The 23,020-nt window shown below is 36.3% G+C and overlaps 1 protein-coding gene across 7 annotated transcripts in view; it reads right to left on the bottom strand.

The window, feature by feature from the left end:
- NCKAP1 (NCK associated protein 1) overlaps window positions 1–23,020 on the bottom strand; it is a 77,416-nt gene that overhangs the window by 32,258 nt on the left and 22,138 nt on the right. For 3 of the 7 annotated variants that reach the window (XM_042808519.1, XM_042808518.1, XM_042808521.1), the window contains 10 exons: window positions 17,218–17,328; window positions 6,777–6,863; window positions 6,524–6,580; window positions 5,306–5,448; window positions 5,127–5,217; window positions 2,849–2,986; window positions 2,043–2,091; window positions 1,421–1,577; window positions 749–805; window positions 101–197 (listed from right to left, as the gene is read on the bottom strand). In XM_042808519.1, coding sequence (XP_042664453.1) covers window positions 101–197; window positions 749–805; window positions 1,421–1,577; window positions 2,043–2,091; window positions 2,849–2,986; window positions 5,127–5,217; window positions 5,306–5,448; window positions 6,524–6,580; window positions 6,777–6,788 — 801 coding nt within the window. In that variant the 5' untranslated portion in view covers window positions 6,789–6,863; window positions 17,218–17,328. Of the gene's footprint in view, window positions 1–100; window positions 198–748; window positions 806–1,420; window positions 1,578–2,042; window positions 2,092–2,848; window positions 2,987–5,126; window positions 5,218–5,305; window positions 5,449–6,523; window positions 6,581–6,776; window positions 6,870–17,217; window positions 17,329–18,190; window positions 18,406–18,471; window positions 18,490–23,020 lie in introns of those variants that run through there. The other 4 variants (XM_042808515.1, XM_042808516.1, XM_042808520.1 and 1 more) reach the window with 4 other exon arrangements.

The raw sequence follows: 23,020 nt of genomic DNA, 5'->3' as shown, positions 1-23,020 counted from the left end.
CGTGGGGTTCCCCCCCCCCCCCAATAAGCTAAATGTCATATTATCACCGAGAAACACACTGTAAGTTTGCATAAATGCAAACCGTAAGAACTGTAATTACCTTGGGACCCAACAGGCCTGGCTGATCAGACAGGACAGTAGCCAGTTCTTTGAGCGCAGAACGTAAAAACTTGCGTCTCTCTCTATGCATTGAACCGCTGCATCGAAAGAACAAACCGGGACATCACCCGTGGTGTTAACCACAAAACACGTGATTTTTCCAAACATTTAAGACCAAACACAGGCAGCTCATATCATGCCAACTTCAAAAGTTTAACTTAAACTCTTAAATTTTTAGCAGGTTCACTATTTCAAAGGTTCAATTAAAACTGGCATCCCCATCACCATATATTCCTGAAGTATGGTTAAATTTATATCCCAGGTTCTCTGCCCCTGCTCTGTGATGCGTGTATGACTCCAGTAAAACATTTATTTAATTTGCATTCACATTACATAATTAGACAAAAAGAAATGGGAGAATAAACTAAATGCTTCCATCCTGATAATTTGAAAAATAATCTAAAACTTGGGAAGTTAAATTGATAATGGCACTAAGCAAATCTAGATTTAAAAGACCAATCAATATGTGATCTCATTTGAAAATACACCACTAATTCAGCATTCATCAAATACTGTTTATACATTCTTTATAACTTTGTCAAGAAAACCAACACTAAAATCTGTCAGGAAAACTTTGTAACACACTTACGCATGTGAAACAGCAGCTTCTTTGCACTCTCTGATGTCGTTAATACGCTTGTTGTAACTGCAAGTAAAAAACAATCCAATACGGTAATAAGCATCAGTATCCCAATCTAGCAAGAGATGAGTGGGGCTTGAGAGTAGCTGCAATGCCATAGCAAGCAGGATACGGCAAAAAGGTCACACAAGACTTAACTTCCCTGATCAGAGCTAAATGCTGAAACTGGATACCCAAACCAAAAATACTCTCTAATGAAGCACTCCTGGTGTTCGCTGGTAGAAGTCTCAACTTGGTTACTGTCTGAGTTTTCATATGATATATTGCAGAAATAGTAGCAGATGCAATTTTCCAAGCAAACTCTACACTCATGACATCATTTCTCTTCACTAGATTAAGGTTTGTGGGCAAAATCATTAATTTGCCCTTTTGCCATTTTAGAGACTGATTCTCCTGACTTTTTCAGAGCTGAGATAAAAAAGGCATGACAGTTATGAAATCAGGCTCCTGAAAGATATCCATTAAAGAAGCAGTCAAGATACTAAGTGAAAGTGTTTGTGTACTGACTATCCATAAACAGAATTTATATGAAGTAGAAGTAACATTTTCAAAACAGTTCTTCAAGAAACTGTATGCTTTCAACAGAGGTTCCGAAAGAAGAAAAAGAGAACCAAAACTTACCCTCGTATGTTTACAAACAAGTCTTCTGCAGCTTTGTGAATATGGAATACTTCATCTCGAAACAGAGCCAAGCAAGAGCTGCTTTGAAGTGCAAGCTTCCAAAGGTTCAAAGCTGTAGCATCACTATTTAGGATTCCATGGCACAAAATAAATCCAACTTCAAAAGTTCACATTGATGTATGTCACAAATCAGATGCACAAAGACAGGAAGAGAACAGTGAGATTATTATACATTTTCTCTTAGATAGTTCAAATAGTTCATTAATAAGCTGTTTAATGGATAACATAATTTTAGATATAAAAAATACCCCACGCTGTTCTAGTGGAGGTATCTTTGCAATATTTTTGTAATGTGTTGACTTAATGCTGATACTATTCATCTATTTTCATCAGAATTACTGAAGCTCTTCACTTTTAGTCACAAGTCTGGAATAAATTGATAACAAACTCCATTCCAGCAGCATGTAAAAGTGTAATACACACCAGTGAGATTTAATCAAGTTCTCTACCACCTATTTTCAATACAACAGCTTTTGTTCAGTACAGAAAAGCAAGTAGTATTTTAAGTGTTAACTCATTTTTTTTTATACAATCATGATCTGTTTCAGATTATTTTACTCACAAATGATCCATTTTTCCATTGCATCCAGAGAGAGGTATTCACATGGCATCTGTTAAAAAAACAGTAATTTGTAGCAAACTAATTATATACAAGACAATACACCTCATGAGGAGTACTTTTTAAAATAAGCGGACAAATAAAGCCTTAAATGCTGATGCATCATGGCAGACTGCTGCTGATTACTAACAGGGCAGCGTTTCATCCCTGTAGAAACTGATGGTTTGAACATTAAAAGAGCTTCCATACCTTCCAATACCTCGAACAAAACAATGAACAAATTTTGACAAATATTTAGTTTCAACAAACATTGTATTTAAGAATATTTAAGAACAAAAGGCTTATGAGATAGGTGTATATATATATATATATATATATATATACACACACACACACACGCTAATCAGAGCCTGACAGCTTGAAGTTTTTCAGAAAGATGACCATTCACATCACAACTGAGGTAGCAGATGCAAACAGTAAAAATATTAAAGGAAGCATCAGTTCTGATTTTCAGTATGTTGGCCCGCAAACATGGGAACAGGATTCCTTCCTACTACATTGCAGAAGTTAACATTGCTTCCTTTCATCTTTTGATTATCAAATACTGGAAATGAGCTAACACAACAGAAGCCTTAATTAATGTAAAAAAAACCAATTTCCCCCCATACTAAGCATTCAGGTCTCCCAACCAGCCTATTTACTTCTCTGATTAAAAGCCACATAAAGGTAATCAAACAGAAAATGGAACACCCCCACATTATTTTATGGTAAACCTTTTTTATCATAAAATGCAAATTAAAAGGACATACTGTGTCAGACTGTGCAGGATTAAGCATTGTACTGGGGGCACTGATGAGGCTCAGTAGTTGTGCATTTCTCCACTGGTCAGCTGAGAGATTTCTTCGAGGATAGACCATCTGGAGTGAAATCAGAGCATCTGAAAGGGACTAAAAAGGAGGCCAATTACTAGTTTGAAGATGTCTTCAAGGCTCTGTCTTCGATAAACAGTCAAGTTCTTTACCTCGTTCTGTGAGCTGTGTATTGACACTGCCATACTTCAAGCACAAGAGATACTAAGTACTATTTTATCAGTAGTGCTGTTTTCTCAGCATTACTACTAACAATAATCAGAACATTTTACTGAACTAGTTGTGAAATTAAACCGGAGGTTAAAACCCATTGCATCTTGTTTATTTCATATTTAAAAGACTATTCCAGGCTAAGGGAAGGATGAAGATAAGCAGGATGGCTTTATTTTTTATAATTGGAGTTATAAAATTCTGAGTTCAGAACTAATGGACATAATAAAAAGAGAAATCAATAGGGACAAATCTGTCACGTACAACTGAAAGTTGTTCATTATTTATTCAAGTATCCCAATTACTGTGCTATTCCCTTCTCTGCCACTTCATTTAGTATGTCTTTCCCTCTTTGCTAGCAAATAATAATTATTGTGAGTAGACACTGTCTACAGGAGCATCTTTGTAGCAGATTACACTTTATGAATGAGTAAGTGTGGTCTCACGCCATTTCCTTGTCTTTTGCATCAGTACTGGTGCTTGCATGAGTCCTCAGGGAGCCAGGTAAGCATTATGCCAGCAGAGAAGGTCAGTCAGGCAAAAAAACCCCAAAAGTCATCTGCTGAAGCCAATTTAAAGTACTAAACAACTGTCAGGTTTGCTGCAAAGTAGTGAGATGATGAAAGGACAACTTAAGTGTGCAGTTCCATGAGAGTGCAACCTTAGCATGCATGGTGCTCGAAGGGATCCCTGACCCCAATTTATACCTCTAGCGCAGAATAAGCAGAAGAGCAAAAATTGGACTGAAAAATGGCTTTACAAAACATTTCAAGGGAAAGGATTGGTCTACTGTTAAATACAAGAGCATAAACAAAGATAATACTGAAAAGTGAAGCAACTTTGCTAAAACGTGCAAAAGAAAAGATTAATTGCAAATGAGATCTTTACTTAAATAAGTGTTAACAGACAGGAATTGTGCAGAGGAAAGTATAACAAAAGTACGATAAGAGATTATTTAGACAAATGAGAAGTATTCAAAACTATTTCACTTCAGAGCACTTAGAGAAGTAGCTGGAAAACTCTCTGAACTACTAGTGGCTATCTTAAAAAGTTTCAGGAAATGAAGAAAAATCTCAAGAGGACTAGAAGAGGAAAACACAACCAGTACACCTAGACTTCAAAACAGGAAAAAAACCCCCAAACCTTAAAAACTTCATGCAATGACTTAGTATTTAACTAAACTCCTGCCAAAGATTCCAAATTAAGTTGTTAGGTAATCCATCTGTAAGCATCTAGAAAAAAACACCTCTATAAGTAACAGTTGGTCAGTACTGATCAAACCTAGTTTCCTTCGACAGAGTAGCAAGCCTAGTGGACAAATGGAAGTGATAAACAGGATATACATTGAGTTTGGCAAGGCTTCTGTCACTTCTCCAAGGTACTTTCATATGGAAATACAGCCTAGATAAATCATCACAGAACTGCAGCACAACCAGCTGTGTAAGAATACAAACTTAAAAACATTTGTACAGAAAAGGCTAAAGGAATTGGGTTCATTTAACCTAGTGAAGTCAACTGAGCAGAGTACACAATGTCAGCTTTTGAGTATAGGAGCTATTATTAAAGATCTCCAGGATCCCCAGTTTAAGGACATTTCAAAGCAAAAACTCTCAGGTTACAAAACAGAAACACACATTCGTTTAGGATGGTAAACTAGCACAAAACTGATTTCATAGGAACACTAGGAATCTCCTTAATTTTAATCTACAAACCAAAACAGAACACAGACATAGCTATTCTCAGATGATCCACAACTGATTTTCAATGACTTTCTAACCCTTAGCGAATAAAAGGGAACCTTACCAATGAGTCTTAACGATTTCTGTATTTCTATAGGTTCTGTTGTTTAACAGAATATCAATTCCCAGCCCCAGACACTAATTATAGGCATAAATTTTACAGGAGATTTTACTTAATGGCCTTTGACAAAAACTCTTGCATATCTACTTCTTTATCTCTGCTTCTCTCAATTAAGGTTACTGTGTGCCTGTGAAAAGTAGTTACATACTTTACTGTGAGGTACAAATTCCTCCATCATTTTCTTTAAAGGATTTTCATAATCCACAATCATCTGGCCAAGGCGTGGATATTCTCTGTCACTAAAAGTAACAACAAACAATTCACTCAGGTGTAGCTGTTACTATGATTATTAGTATTACACACATTTCTTATACAACATATTTTTACCTTGCTCCATGTGTCATTTCATGGGCATAATTATACAATCCAATGATAGCCTTCCTTTCTTCAATTCGAGACAGCAGTATCATTAGAGTTGTGTAGGTTATAATCAAATCTAGGTAGTTCTTTGTTAAATCAAAGTTTACAGTCTAAAGATAAAAAAAAGTAAATGATCATTCTAAAACTTTTAGAAACAAGCACTAAATTTTTTCCTTACCTTTCCACCAATTTTCAGCGTTTTTAAAAATAGAGTGGACTGTCTTGAACAAAGTTTTTGTTCTGGCTGAACACAGACTTCATATAATCTTAATTTATTCACCTAAATCCCCAGAACTGTTTGCATTCATGAAAGTAAGTACGCAAATAAATCTTTCCAGGCTTACGTGTCACAGGTAGCAGTGCTAGGAAAACTTTTCTTGGATGTTACTAAGCAGACAGCAAGTGCCTTGCTTGTGAATTGTATTTTAATAAGACTCTGTAATGTAAAAAGTTAGCACATACCCACTGGCCTGGTAACACCATTCCATAGGGTATATACCTACTCCTCTTTCATACTTTAAGCCTAAGTCAGACAAATTTAAAATGACAACTGAAACTAGCAAATTGACATGAATATTAAGAAAACAAGCTGAAACCAAGAGGAAAAGGTGTTTGAGGTTTTGTTTGGTGGTTTATAAGGTGTTTGGCTGTGGTGTTTTTGGGTTTAGCTGTTTGGGTTTGGTGGGTTTTTTTATTTGTTTGGTTGGGTTTTTTTTTTTTGTTTTTTTTTTGGTTTTTTTTTTTTTTTTAATGTAACACTTTTACCTGCTTTTGTACTTGTTTTAGTCAACACCAGAAGTGACCTCTTCACACAGCTTAGGTGGACACCAGGAACATTGTTGTCCTGTGAGCCTCACATGGCTTAGGTATACAGATGACAGTAAACCCCAAGAATTAACTTGCAGATACAATAAAGCAAAAATTACAGAAAGATCTGTATGTCTGGTAACAGGCAATGCTGTTACTATGGTCCATAAGTAGCTTGTTTAAAATGGTCTATCTTCTGATTTCAAGCTATTATAAAAGTTAGAGATCTAAAGATTATAGTGGCTTTATTTATCCTGTGTTTATAGCTAGGGGTGTTATGTCTCTTGGGCTAACATGAACAAGTCCTAATGCTCCACCCAGGACTCTGATTAGAAACATCTTTTGGTGGCATTTGAAAGTTTAAACCCAGAAACTTACAATATCAAAGAAGACTTGGCAAACATCAATAGTGTTCAGCAGCTCACAAACATGGTCCTTTAAATACAAAAAAATAACTTTAGTTTAAAAACATCTAAGTAAATCACTTTACTATGCTTAGTGACGGAGACTGATTTTTTTTGTTTTATAACAGAGCTATAAGTTCAGCTATTTCATTATGTAGTGTTATTTAATAAATAAAAAGACAAAAACCTGATGTGACACAACAATTGACATATTTGTAGTTCCTTACCTTAAATTCCATAACATCAACAAACGTGAAGTAGTATAATGCCAGGTTCTTCAGAATCTCCGATTTTTCTTTCTGGAGCTGAGCGAGCTGTTGCTAGAAGAGAAACATAAACATGCACACTGTTCTTAGAAGACCTTGAGAAGACTGCTCAAAAATAATACCTGTGAAGCGCAGAGTAACCACCAGGCTATGCAAAGAAGCCTTAACATTATTTTCTAAGACTGAGGTTCTATGTGCCTCAAATACACACAGTTCTCAGAACAGATCATTTTAACAGCTGCCAACTATACTTTGAAGATAAAAGTCATATTAGTACACATTAGTACCAAAGTCATATTGTTTAGCTCATCTAGAGATGAAAATGGGTAGATAGGAAAAGTGTTATCATATGTATAATTAGCAAAAGCAGAACAGTACAGTAGCATAAATCAGTATGACACAAAAAAAGAAAAAACGACAAACCAACCCAAAAGACGTTACTTGAGGTGGGAAAAAAGATGGTGGCAGGTTACAAACTTTACTACAGAAAAACATTATGCTTTTAAATTCTGAACTTACCAAAAAGAATATCCAGGCAAAGCCACGTTAAGCATGCAAAATAAAATGTAGATACAAACATAAAATACAGTAACGGTTCTTTGACCAGTTCCATATAAACACAATAATACATTCAAACAAAAGCAACAAAATAAACAAAAAAGAAGCAAAACACTAGCATTAGACACTGGTGGATAAAATGGAAGAGGCAAATGTGAATACAAAGGCTTAAAATAGTTCACACAGACTTTTTTTTTTTAAACAGACAATGGAATAACATTTAATTACCATACCTTTCAAAGTTTACTGAAAAAACCAGACAGATCACTTAATAATTTCAATTAAGAACACAAAAAAGCAGCAGTTGCTGAACAGCCATTCTGTTTATCTACGTATTAGTCTCTCAGCACTGCAAGAATCCGATTATTTAACTTGCAATATCCAGCTATGAATTGTCTCCTTCCTGATATATAAATTGAAATGAGTTAAAGCAGTTATAACACTCAATATGAAAAAGTACCCTCCAAGAAGCTGCAAGATTTTAAAGACTGATAAAGTTAAACAAGATTTTCTTCTCAGCAAGAGCAACGGATTATAAATAAGATTAAATAAATTGTTTCAAATTGGCTAGCTTATTTCCATGAGAGGTTAGAACTGAATATGCTTCTTCATCTTCCTCTCTTGATAAAGCTGTGCTTTGTGTTCTCAGTTTTACATAAAGCACCAAAATTCCTCTAAATTAAAAAAAAATAGACTGCCTGGACCACTACTGCATACAACATGTAAGATAATTTTTGCTTCTTTCCTCTGAATTTTTAGAGGCGATTATGATTTTTAGAAGCCTTGAGCCATAAGACTTCCGTTATAGCCAAGGAAAACAGGCATACACAGAGATGCAAGCAAACTGGAATGGCTGTATTATAAAATACTCCTGCCTACTCTTAAACCAGTGCAAAGGATTTACCTTTCAAGGCCTGAGTTTGAATACCAGCCCTATATAGAATATTTCCTTCACGCAGCCATCAGCTGGGACTTAAACGAAAAATGGGTACAAGTACATGTGCTTATTTTGCAATTTCTCACACACTAGGGAATAGGCTATTTCCATTTCAACTGCTGCTTTACAAAACTCTGCTTCCAAATCTAAGGCCTATGAATTGTATTTTGATCCTCAGCGTGAATTTGCTTTCCCAGTGCACACCCTGAAGTCTAACTGTCCTGTGCTCGGGGAAGGAGGCACCCAGCATCATCAGGCGCGGAGGCCGGAGCTCCCGCAGGGCTGCCCGGCTCGGGGACAACCTGCACCTATAGCCGGGACCTCGCCAGAGGAGAGCACCCTTCGGACTCTCCGGGCTGCTTCCTCAGTCAACAGTTCTTACACAATGAACATTCAGCACTTAAAATGCTTGGGTTTAATCGTCATCCTGTCTCTGTTGTTTAAACTGTTTCTTGCCAGTGATTTGTTTTTAAAACGCCAAGAAGAAATAGGGTTTGTTTCCGTGCAGCTAACACAAGCAGGAGTTGGATTAATTTGAAGAGTTGTTTCACGATTCTTCAGGAACAGAAATAAGAGTAATTCTAGCGCAGAAAGATGACAAACCCAAACCTTGCATTACAACTGCACATATGCCTTAACAACTTTTTCCTGCTGCAATCCTAACTCACAGTAAACAAGGTGCAGTGCTAAGGGAGACTGTCAAGATTACAGGTTGTTGTACATGACACATATGTTTGCTATAACAAATAGCAACTCAGTGTCCACTTGTGAAGTACAGAGCAATTTCAAAGCCACAACACATTTCCGTGACAATACATGAACGGGGAAGATATGGTAAAAAGGGAGACAGTGCTGGGAACTGTGCTTGCAAAAGAAATAATCTTTTTTTCAGGAATTCTGTGAAACTGTACATTAAATAAGAGAACATAGGAAGGTATTCGTTACACTCAACCAAGAACTAAGGAATCATTGCTGCGCACTGTTAACTAGTTATCTGTATTCCCAGAAATATTTACACTTAAATGACGCCAAAACTTTCATAGCGTTAAGGTGATCATTCTTTGAGCTCTGAGTGTTAAAGGTGTCAGAAAGCTTTTATTGAAAATACTAACAGCAAAGTAAAACACTGTATCAGCTGTAATCACTGTTAAATCAGTATGGTGCAAAGAGTTCAATTCATACAGCACAGCCAGCTCAGGGATGTTTAAAGTACAGCTTGCTGCATGTAGGGTCTTGGATGTTTATTTGCATTTTTATCACTCAGGAATGTGGGTGTAGCTCTTTCCACACCCATTGCAACAAAACTTTCCATTACTAATTTCCTAACTGCTGTTTAGAAGTAGCTGGTGCTGCATCATTTCATATTTGGTTTGAGGCTTTTTTCCTCAACCTGCAGTTCCATTTATCAGCAAACATTCCTGTTTCCGATATTCAACCAAAGTTTTAAAATAAGCTGAAGAAATAACCCTTAAAACATCATTAGCATCAAAAGATTATTTTCACTACAACTAACCGTGCCCTGTTGATTGGTTAGACATAAATGTTTTATTTATTCTTAAAGAACTTGAAGTACAAACTATACTAACAAGGACAGCAATATTTTTGGTGAAGGAGGGGGATTAGATTTAAGACATATGAAAAGCTGTAGAAATTTTAGCATAATATAGCAAGATCAAAAATATTAAACAATTTTTCGGAAATAATTTATCTATTAACAAAATACCGTATCTCCAATCATATCTGAATTATTTATAAATCAGGATATTAAATACCAGAGTGAAGCTGACACTTTGTGAAGTACGTTACTTACATGAGAAGGAACTGATCTTTATCAAGTTGCTTTGTGCCTTTCCTTCTTCATATTAAACCCCCCAAATCTTTACACAACTGATTATGTACAAAGAGAAAGTACATTAAAGAGGTGCATTATAAGAAGTGAAAAACAAAGCAGAAAGCACAAGACAGCCTCGCTTATGAACACAATGGCTTAGAGACAAGAAAGTAATGTCACCAATGCTGACGTATTAACAATGTGAATAAATACAAATTTAGTATGAAGGCACAGGAAAAATAAGAGACAACTAGAAAAGGTGGTTCAAAGAGTTTTATGTTTGGAAAACCAGAGAGTATCTGTAGTTCTATAACTATCTTATCATACTAATTTGACTGATAGCAGCAGTAGGTGAATAAATGTCTTCATGATCCAGGGACAGACAGTAGGGAGGACAATTTTCTCCTGTTATCAGTGTGGTATTTTTCCTGCAAGTATGATCATTAAACACTTCTATTTGTTTTCTACAAACCGGCACCACAGACAGTACAATGTCCTCAGAGAAAACACCATCAACTTAGTCTTACTAGATGGAATACAGGCCCCAAAAAGCTGTATTATCAATTCTGACTGTTGAAATTCTGGGGGTAGGAGTAAATAATCACTGTCAGTATTCTTACTGTTATTTATTTATTATACTCACTATGCTTGCCACGTAGAGTCTTTAGATTAAGATTTTAAAAAATCAGCTCAATTGAACAAAGTTCTGTGTCTACAAAATCCATAGCAGAGCGGTGGGGAGAGTGAGAGAAAGATCTAACCAAATGAAAAAAATGACTTTTAAATTCTGTAAACTAACTGTAGAAGGATGGATGTGTTCTTGGTTTTCTTATTTCCAATTAAAATAAGCCTCTGAAGTGACATGCTGCATATAAAAAGATGTAATAAAATATTTAACATATTTACTAAATAATATATTTCTTCTGCAAGATCTATTTTTGGTTTGTTTTCAAGATTCTGGCACTAACTCTTCTGAAAAGGAAATAGCCACCCATGACCCTGCACAACTGTTACTGCCCCCAGGGTTGACCATATTGTTAATAATGGCAGACAATCAGAGCAGTGACGCTCCTCTTTGAGAGTATGGGGAAACTGTTCCTTATGACTGACAGGTAGATCAGTTTTCACTTTCTTTTACGTAAATTCACACAGTAATTCCATCATTAGGTTTATTACATATTATCATATCATACAAGCTTTGGCCACAGGTTTTGACACCTCTGAGGCAACCATTTACAGAACAAGTCTCCTCTGTGCTATTCTATAGATAAAAATGTTCTGGATATACTTCTCTAACTGACTGTATATTTACATTTATGCCATGAAATTATTAAAGAACTATTTATTTAAAATGCACGAAAACTAATTTTGGAATGCCATCCCAGTAACACCGCTGAACATAAAATACCGGTTAGGTATTAATTCTTCATTTTTTAATGGCCAAACTCTTAAGTTGTCAATCATCAAATTAAAAAAGACTTTTAATGGATGAAGCAAACAGGTTAAGTATTACACACACATTCACTCCTTTGCAGGTATTGTGTACACAATTAAGCAACAAGAGCGAGCAGATGATTAGTTTGGTTTACCTTGGCAAGTAACTCATATGGGCTGATGTGACTTACAGCAGCGTACTACAATGATTTATTACAAATAATGATAAAAATTAAATTGTATTTGGATGCTACTCTATTCCAAATTCATGCACAAACAAGGGTTACACCATGAATATAAACATCACTGCTGACAAAGCTTACAACTTTGAAAAAATCTAAGTTACATTGTGACAGTTCTGTTTGGTGAAACATTTTGAAGACATCAGGTGTTCACATTACCTTTTGGAACAGCTAGGAAAAAATGCTCACTTGCAAATGAGTGTTAGACTGAAAAATTTTACACACTATTCTCTGATCATATTATACCATGAATCATTTTAAGCTGCAAAGTCAAGTCTTAGACAGGCAACAGCTGAAGACATCAGACATGCTACTGTGTACAAAATGAGAATAGCAGGCATGGTTTTATCAGAGCAAGGCATTAGTGGAGCAATTTCAATTCTGAATGATTTTTTTAGTAACACTGTGGATAAAAATTTTATTATTTGAAGATAATTCGCAGTTTATTCTGAAATAAACTATCATTAGCACATCCTATTCTCAAGTATAAGAAATCCCAACTGCTCATACAAAGCTGAACAGAAACTAGTTACTCATCACCTGGCTTTACTCATGCAGGGGAACTCCCGTAAACTAAACTGCTGCCTCAGTGAGTTTTGGAAAATCAGTCTCATTTGTGGTTCCTTCAGCACTGTAAGTTCCTTGAGCAGTAGCAGAATTGAACAGGCAGCTGTGCAAGAAAAGCACAGCATCCTCTTACTTGGAAAGGATTTTAGTCTTCATGTCTAGGAGGCCAGTTAGTTTTATGGTACAAAATGGGGAGTGGGGTTTTTATTGATTAAGAAAGCAGTAAGTTACTTGAAAAATCAAGTCTCCCATACAAGAGATCTAGCAATCCAGAAAACTAGAATAAAAATTTTAAAGGTCACTGAATTTGGTAATTTAAGTTACTGAAGTCACTCGTAAGAAACCAGCTGCCATATGTGTTAATTATCATATAATTTCCTCAAGAATAAATGACTATTTCTTAGTGAAAAGGGATTATCAATACATGAGGCAGCACAGCTGCCTCCCCAATGTTATCTTTCCTCAGAAGAGAATTTCTAAGTTATCTTCACTAGCACTGTGAAAATTACAATATTAGAAGGTTCATTAGAAACAAGCAAGTAAACAAATGACATTTTCCTTTAGGCACTGTGCCTCTTTCAGGGGCTAAAAGGAATACTTGGAAAAGCAAATAATTATTTGTACTGAGGGTTTTGAAAAAAACCTAATTATTGGAAGCACCTATGACAAGTGAGAAATCAAGGTTGGTTATAAAGTGCATATTTCAGTAATTTTATTATAGAAGAAAGCGTTTAATGAAAGCATGCATTAACGTCTCCCAATAACCTTTATCCAAGGAGGTCCAACCACTCTCTGCCCACACCATCTCTCCCACATCCAGCTAAGTTGATATACAACCAGCTCACTATGAAGTGAAACTGTGAAAGACACAGTAACCAGGCCAAACATACATACTGGGATCTAAAAGGAAAAGCCAACACACCCATGAAGAAAAAGTAAATAAAATGTTAAGGTGAACAAATTCGTATCAATAGATCTTAACTTATCCAGGCTGGAAATATTCACACTGCTTGTACTCTACTCTCACATGCTCTTATTTCCCGTTCCCACGGACACAATACAGCAGAAAATTATTACAGTTAAATCAGGTAAATAAACAATCAAAATCCTATCTCCCAACAAATTTAATGTGCAGTCAATACAAAATGCAGTCGACTTGATAGCAACAGTACTGGGAAGACAGCTACTAAAAGAAGAACAGCAGTATCTGGAAAACATGGACATCTCTCCCACTAACCATACACTCACAAACTTCTGAGCGATGTTTCACTGGTCTGCTTACCGCTAAGCAATGACTAAGCCTCAACTTTTCCAGGAGACATTTAAAAATATAGGAAGTTTTTCTGCATTGAAATTGCTGAGGAGCAATCTGAGTAAAAGAAAAACATATGTTCAAGAAAGAAGGCAGATATTCTCACGACTTCCCATATGTGGTGTTTTGGAAAGCAGAAAGGAGGCTAACTCCATCACACAGACACACACAGCTTTACCTATGCAGGCAGCAGATTTTACAGACCCTACCCACAATCTAAAGAAAACCTACATCATCTCTCCCTGCATCTCCAGTTCCCCAGCATGAAGAATTTTATTCTGGTCTTACAATGGTATTATATGTTAGCATTGACTGATAAGACAGAACTTTTTACGTCCTACTACATTTTTTTTGGAGTTTGCCACGTTCTCTTTTAATTTCTCTGTGGTAAGAACCTTACCTATATGCCTTATAAGATGAGGAGGACTAAAAAAACCTCCAGAAAAATCAGGCTGCTTCTGCATCCCTTACTTTGGAACTTTTATTCTGAGGCTAGGCAAGGAAATTCACTAAAATAAGCATTACTCTGAGTCAGTACTAGCACAGTCATATCACTGACCTAACCAAGAAAGATGGTGCAATAAAGATTTTTGGAGGGCATCTCCAAAACAAAGATTTAGTCAATTTAAATATAAATATTAACATTTCCCAAACACAGAAGAAACTTTTTATTACTATACAGTTTCATTTTCAAATAGGACTCTAAAATTGTTTGTTTTTCACTTTGTCAATCCTCCAGGTTTTTTGTTTACATACATTCCCTCCTTTGCAGGTATGTTATACGCTATTAAGCAATATTACACTGCCGGCCAACATAATTCACAGTTGATTTAAGAACTCAGTCTTCAAACTGCACATTTTCAAGTTTATACACTTCATGAGAGTGATTGGAGAAGAAAGGGCAAGTGTGAAAGATCACAGGGACTGCCCTGAGACAACAGAAGAGAGTGAGTTATGACCTGATGAGGTCCAGAGTTATCTATAACCTATCCTTTGGAAGATGAACTACTCCATTTTATTTTTCAGCCTGGTCAGCAAGGATTCATCAAGCACTTCATTGTTTCAACTGCTCATAAACTTTCACTCTTGGTACAATATTGAAAATCAGCGATTGCCAGACATCACTCTAGTCTGACTCAGCATGTCAAACACTGAAGGAGAAACAAAACCAGGAGTTGTATTTTTTGTGAATAAAGATGTAAAAGCTATCAACAGCAAACATAACAGAGTCACTTATTTCAAAAGAATAAAAATGCAGGCTTTCCAAGATCATCTGATTACAGCAGACACTCCTGATACTCTTCAGTAAAATGCGTTGTTCACCTCTGAGCACAAAACACTGTAAATGATGGTACCTGAGAAAAAACAAACTAACAGCTAAAAATAGGTCCAGCACCAAAAAAAAAAAAAAATTCAAAAAAGCTGGCAAAGTAAGCACTACCTATTCTCTAACTTAATACAAGCTTCTTTGGCAACATCACCTACTGACATGTCAACAGGTATTACTAACTGTGTAGGTGCACAAAGCTAAGCAACGGCGACCGCTGCAGTTGAACGTACAAAATCCAAAACCCCTCCCTGAAAGGCTGTCCTGAAATTTTTACTGCAAGGAGGAAGCACAGGTTATTTCTCAACTATTTCTGCTGCAATGTGTCCCTGTTCCAATAAGCGTCTTGTCCTTTTTTAAACCTCTGATCACCCATTTCCCTACTGAAGGAACTCACTGCTGTGCCCTCCTAACGTATGGTGAGCTGGTTGTTGGCCAGCGGGAGGAGGGAGACAAAGGAAGAGCAAGGAGGGGAACATCTTCCTGCCCAGGAGCTAAATGCTTCTGCCTTTTTGAAGCTAAAGTTTACAAACAAAAATTTATCTTACATCGCACTAGAACTTCCTTTGCACGTGACATGGCTTTTGGCTCACTGGCTATCTGGTACGGGTGAAGATCTCTCTCGGAGATACAAGACTTTACAGGAACACATCTGTAAATAACTATGACAAGCAAACTGCTGTCAGCTCTGACCGCAGGGAGGGAAACCCCAGCTGCCTACTGCTAGAGCTCAGAATCCCTACTTTGAACTGTGCTCATATGTAAGGAGGGTAAGCTTTTGATAACTGTGCTTAATAAACACAGGCCTGGCTGGCTCATGGTAAATAAACACAAGGCAATGACAAAACATTATGAGCATGTCCTATTTTAGAAACCGTGATTGTCAAAATATATCAAGTTAGCTTTGATCTCTTTCCATAAACTTCACAGTACCAAATCCTTAAATATTTCTCATTAGTTAAGCTCCAAATTCAGCCATCAACCAGAAGACATATAGAGAGTACATGCAAGTACATTAAACAAGTTCTGTGTACATAATCTTTTACTTTTAAGAGTAGATCTGCCACTGAAGTGTAGGGAATATGGAAGCATTTACCAAACGTGGTTTAAAGGCTTTAATGTATTATATAAATTTAAAAAAGAATTTGCCGTATTTGTCACTAACACAATCAAATTCAATACAGAGATGTACAAAACATGTACAAGTTCTACAGTAAGAAAGCACATTGTTACTGAAATTATTTCGTCCATAAGGGAAAGTTTTTCTCGTATTTTTTTTCATTGGTATTACTGGAGGCATTATATAGAAATTCTAGATGGCAATGTAAAAGAAACTAATTATTCCCACTGCTATTACCACAACCATTCTGCAGAAACCTAAATGCTTAAAGCAAGCCTAAACCTCTCAAGCACACATGCAAGTAGTTGCATGCAGGGAACATGCAAACCCAACACCTACCTCCACCTTCTGCCTTTAGAAAGGAATATAAGCAGGTAAACCAAAGAATCTTTCCCTTGACTTTCAAAGTGAAACAGAGAAACAAGTGTGCATCACCTGCCAAAACACCTACCTGTACTCTAATAATCGTAATTAGCTCTAAAAGGCCACAAAGTCAAATTCAGCAATACTGGATCACTCAGAAGGGTGAAAAATAATTTCCTACTACAACTGGACTCATTACATCTGAAGAGGAAACATTTACATTTCCATATTTTTGTACTTCACAAGGTTTATTTTTACGAGCACCTATAAAGTACAAGCACATTTTCCCACTTTGCAGTCAGGTGCCTTTTACTGATCAGCTGGTTGGGTCTCACCACAAATTAAGTTACACAACTTCCATTTTCTGCGATCAGTCTGGTCACCAAGAATTTCTGCTATCAAAGTAAAGTATGTTTTTTTCGAGGATTACTTTCCATTGACAGTTCTTGGAAATGGAACAGAAGTGAGTAGGCAAAAAGAAAACCAGAAAGTGTCTACCCTAACAAAAACAAGCCAGAAATACAGTATAATATTCTCTCTTTGGAGATAGTTCTTTTTAAAGTATCATGTCAAACATCTGAATCAACAACTATATTCCAACTGCAACTGTCAGCATCAGATGCTTTATAAGAACACAGAGCCTCGCAGATTTGAGCAACAAGTGCTGAAAGGTATCGAGAAAAATACTTAGAGCGCCATTCGGTTACTTACATTGTTGTTGCGTGTTTCTACTGTTGGAAACTTCCTGACTATGAATTTGACAGCAGATTCCAGGTTTTTGTCAATAAGATAGGATGGTTTGGCTTTGGGGTCACCACATGCCTATAAAAAAATACAATAAGAATGAAGTAAAAACACAATCATCCATCTAAAGCTAAGTGATAGTTGCAAATCTGAAGACAAACTAGGAAGATTCTTTTTTTGTTTGCTTGTTTTAAGTGAGCAGGTGATAAAATGAAAGGCAAAGTGCAGGGACTGTCACAGCTGAAATATGCAATGGGAAACAGTACAGGGATGCTCTTCTACTGAAAAAGATGCATGGAAGTATCAAAGCAGTTAGTGCAGAACAGCAGTGAGGGGAAAAAACTCAATCCTAAAGGAAGGAGAAAAAAAAAATGTTTCCTTTTAATGCTATTCCTGGTTTGAGGTAGTGTTGTATTCATCTGGAGTTAATAAACTGTTAGAAAATTCAATCATGTCATCATCTGTGGAGGACAGTGCTGGGCACATTAAATGATTAAACTATCCTTTGTGAAACAAAACTAAAAGCCCCACCACCAATCTGCATTTAATTTTTCTTTAAATTGTTAACTGCAAGACAATTTTCCATCCCACAATAAAGCCACCGGTACTTGCCTGAAGTATCCTATTTCCCTAAATTAAGAACTCAAGTTTTGCTCATTTTCTTTACTCCTACAGTAGCATAGGCTGTGCTTTAAAAGCAGCAATCAAGAAATTTCATTAATTTTTGATTTGAACAGAAGTCACAACTAAGTGTTAGGTCTCAAATAACTTACATAGACATATCAGAACAGCTTCTGTGGACAAACGACTGACGAAGCACCTACTTTTGCCAGCTACAGTGCATGCTGTCAGACACACTACTACTTCTCAGCTACTCTGACTAGCAAGCCATGCTGTACCATTTAGTTTGGAGAAACATACTAAAAGCAGCGTTACTTACATGATGAAATTTGTGCTCAAACTGTATTTTCTCTCAAATATTCATTTAGTTTTATAGTCCTCATAGGGATTTGCAAAGGAGTTTCGTGTCTCATGCAAAACTAAATTACATGCTAGGCGTTTCTACGCAACATCGTGGACTCAAATGACAGCTCATTTAAAAACTTTTCCACATTGATTTCTATGACCGAGTTGTGGACTGTAGAGACAGAAGTCATGGAGTATGAGACCGATTCTGAAAGCGGGCAAGCGGGCAAAAGGAAGGTGAAAAGCTTTGCAAACCTTCCAAACTTGTCCTTGCTGGGAAAGCAGTGTAATAAAAAGAGAGAAAAATTACATATAAACAAATTACTCTTAAATTCTAAAATACGTTACATTTAAGTGAACTAATACACTATTACCTACATCCAAGAGAACATTATGACCATCTGTTACTCTAGGCAACATACTTTCTACCGGATGGTGAATATTCTAGTACTCACAAACAACTTTACAAGTACTTATTAGAATTTTACTATTGTGCAAAGTGCTGAGTATATCACGAGACATGTAACTTCTAATAGTATTTCTAAATTCAGGTAGGGAGAGAAAAAAAAGGAGTTAACAAACAACACATGCAACTACAGGGGAAAAAAGGAGAGAGAGAAACTCAGTGAAGGTTTACATACCTGAAAAAGAAACGGTAGCCAAGAAAAAAAAAACAAAAGAGTCATTATTTTAAGTTTCTAAAACTCCTACTGGCAGTACATGACCATCATGATGTATGCTAACATACTACTCTAATACCAAAAGTCTCACATTTGTTTATTTTTCCACAAAAATACTAAATTTTATTAAAATATCATACCTATAATACTACAAGAATAACTTAGAAAGAAAATAAATTCAGCAACATCCACAGTATCATTTAGATATTCAACAGCTGCTTCAATATTCTTACAGCAGCAAACATGTGCCACAGATCTATTCTGTACACACTTTAAAGTCTTTACACAATTTCAAAAGTAAAAATTATACTGTAAATAGGTATTAAAAAATGAAACTATGCACACTTCAAATTTATGAAGCTTTAACTAGATGTCATGTATTTGTCAGAATCTATGTCAGATTATTTCAATTTGCTGTCCTTGTCACACGTTATATAACTTTCTCTTCTAAAAGAAAGATTACAAACTAAGAAAATAGCTGAATAGACAACATACATTTGTGGCCTGTTAAATTCCAGTATGGTTGCTGTTATATAGGAAACAGGAAATCTGACACTGTTTACTTCCTAAATTTTTCGCTCTGAATTCAAACGCTACTTCCATGTACACTCCTTAGTTTTCCTAGCAACAGATGTTTTTCCTCCTGTAAATCAGCTCTCCGAAACGTTTACTAAAAATTATGTTCTACCCAGGCCCTTACACACAGACCATTCACACAGAAACAGACATGAAAACACACTAACAGGCACATCCTCACACTGCTTCAGGAACTCAGTTCCCAGAGATGACAAGTATTATCCTTGGTCTAACTGCCAATCCACCCAATATATCTGAATATGCAAGAGAGCTTTGCTCCTTCCCACTGTTTGTTTGCTAACATCACACATACAGCAACTGTAATTCTTCCTATAATAAACTACACAAGACTGATCCATAGATAAGAAAGAAAATTGCTGCAAGATATAAAAGGTTAAAGGTATCCTTTCTACCTCTCAGAATTCCAGCTTCTAAAAAGCTGTCCAAGCCTACCTACATGGGCTGAATAGAAAGAAGACAACAGACATCACAAAATAAGTGGGTCAGTGCCCTTCCCTTCCGCCTCTCGTATTCCACAGCAGCTCAGCTCCTCTCTAACAACTGGTATTATTTGATTACTAGCTGCTGGTGCATCAATACAGTTTTCATCCATACTGTTATCTGCATTCAGCATCACATGTAAAACGGTCTACATAAGCTAACTGCTCCTAAAACTGCAGACAGACCTATCAAGCTCAAGCTCACTACGGTTTACTCTAGAAAACATGAAAGAATGAAAATACAAACCCCAATCCTAGCACTTTTGCACAAGTGTGAAAGCATGGTAAGACACAGAACCACAACTTTGCATTGTGGTGAGAACAAAGACATTGAGGGTGATGGTCCTAGAATATAGATAAGAAAGGTAGCTTTTGCTTTTAGTAGCTGTATTAGTCAATACAAAATCCCCTGTCAGCCCTGCAGCAGGCAGGAACATCATGGTACAACATACAAAGATCACTTTGCCATATACAGCCCTCTAGCATTCAAATAGAATTTTGAGAATTAGCCAAATGCAGCAGCCCTTTCTCAATCAGCCCCAGATACCACTTCCTCCTTCTAAGCGGGCTGCAATAACCTTTATTCATTTCTTATCTTTTAAAAAAAAAACACTGAATGGCTACATTTTTTGAGCATTAAAAAGAAATTCAAGAATTAAAAATGTTCTTGCTAGTGCAGCATTCATGGAATACAGCTCTGAAGCCATGGGATTCCAGCTGCTTCAGCCCTGAAATATTATACTGAAAGAATCTCCCAGCAGTCATCTCTAAATTCCTTTGTACATTAATAAACAGCTGTCAGGCAGTTATGCTGTAAAAAGATGATGTAAAGCTACCGTTAGAGACTAATCTAAGTAATTAAAAAAATAATAAAATAAAAAGGACTTGGGCACTGGATTTCCATCAAGTTACACAGCATTTCTTTCCACAGCACTTTAGAATGGTACCCTGCTACGATAAGCTCTCAACTAAGTGAACATATTTTCCTGATCTGATTCTGTGAATCCAAACAGTATGAGTTCTATAGCTAAGAGATTTAATTATTCAGAATGCTCATCTGCCATCATACGCACAGGTCATCAAACTTCAGAGCAATCACACTACATGTACTGTTTAGAGATGCTTCACTATGCCAGACGTTTTACATAAATATGAATTAAAGCAGCATTCTCCTACCTACCCTAATAATCTAGATAACTAGATTATTATTATTATTATTAAACAAAATTCAGACTCTACTCTTCGCTTGATGCTATTAGCTTCTCCTATACTATTTTCACTTTGAAAACAAAGAATACTACATGGCTTCACTTTCTAGGTTGTACTCATTCAGAAGCAGTCAACAAGAAAATATTCAACAACAAAAACCTGCTCAAGGTCTACATTTAAGATAAGTAGCCTCTAAAGGAGAACACAGAACCCAGTATGACTGCCTTTGGCCCAGAATACACCAACATTAAAAGATGCAGCAAAAAGACCTTTTGCCCCTGTACAGTTACAGCTATAACATTTTACTTCCTACTTGATGGCAGAAGATGTTGGTGGAGAACAAAAAAACACCTATCAACAAAGTTACTACATTTATCCAGCTGATGTGACATGAATGAAGGGAAGTTTATGTTCAGGTATCACCACTGTCAAAAGTCAGCACCACAGCACAGTAGGGTGCATGCTTGCATTTAGAATGCCTAAACTTCACTCTTACCTTTTACATAAACCTGTCATGTGTCCCTGAGTTAAAACATTGGGAAATACTACCTGAGTTCCATGGTGTATGATGATTAAAACAACCAAAAAGCCTAAATATGTTACTGTATTATTGAAATAACTTTCATATCCTCTTTTTGTTGCTAAACTCAACCTATTCCGAATTATTAGCAGGGCTGTTTCCCAATAAAAGAGAAACGGGGCCATTTGAATCAATAATTCCCTATTTTCATCCCCCAAACCTCCCACATCAGCAGATGATCATAAAACAAGACATATTTTGCAGCAATTCAACTTTTTTATTATTATTATTTCAGATCTTGATTTACTGTTACTGGGGACTTGAGATAAAACACTGCTGAGCACAGTTCCACTGGACTGTGACAACATATACTAAAACGATCTTAGTCAACAAATCACCTCACCTTTAAGTTTCATTTACAAATGAATCTGCACTAAAAAAACCTTTGTGAATTTAACCAGCAAATTGATGGAATTTCCATGACAGCAAAAAAAATATGCCATTCCCCGAGTTAGCAACTTTCATTAGTAAATGGAAGTGCACTAAGATTTCTCATATTAAAACAATGAGGAAGGCTCCTGTACATACCATTTAGTTTACTACAGCACATCCTCCTGACTTGCAAGAAGAGCATACACAGTAAAACTGTTCTTATTCCTTTACAGTAGCTGCTGGCATTAAAGACTTGACCCCTAAAATGTATCTATAAGTTTGAATGCCTGGTTTGCAGCTATGCATCCTATAAATTATACTAAATAATACGTGGCAAACAAACATTCAAAGAAACAGGTTCATCATTAACTCTAGATTTCTGAAGGATAAAACAAACTATTTATTCTTTGTTTCTGTCCTGCATTTAAAATAATGAGATTACCAAGGGACAACCTCTAATTTTGAAAAAGCAAAACTACTGAGAGTTGAATAATCAATAAACAGCTATTCTGAAAGGCAAATACATAAGGAAACAGTTTACACTACATTTTCCTTAACATCTCTTACCATGGCTACCACAACTGCTTTGCTGTGTTTCAGGTTTTGTGGAAGCCTAAGTTCATTATTAAGCAGCCTGGCCCCAGCTAAGCTTTGTGAATGAAGCCTTGTCCCTCTTAACAGCTTTGCAAGCAGATGCAAGAATCAGTCGGTCACACATGGACAAATGATTATAGCTTAATACTTTCGGTGGCTAAAATGTAACTGTCCTACACCAGTATCACTCCGGTAATCTTGTAGTAAGTCAATTACATTACTGATGTTTGCTGTTACATAAATGATACTTGTACAAAAGGTACCCGTGTACTTTGATATATAAACTATGCTAA

This window comes from Tyto alba, unplaced genomic scaffold, assembly GCF_018691265.1.
Source record: "Tyto alba isolate M040663 unplaced genomic scaffold, T.alba_DEE_v4.0 Super-Scaffold_7, whole genome shotgun sequence".
NCBI lineage: Eukaryota > Metazoa > Chordata > Aves > Strigiformes > Tytonidae > Tyto > Tyto alba.
Note: the sequence above shows the minus strand (reverse complement) of the source record. Positions and strands in the feature narration are given on the sequence as shown.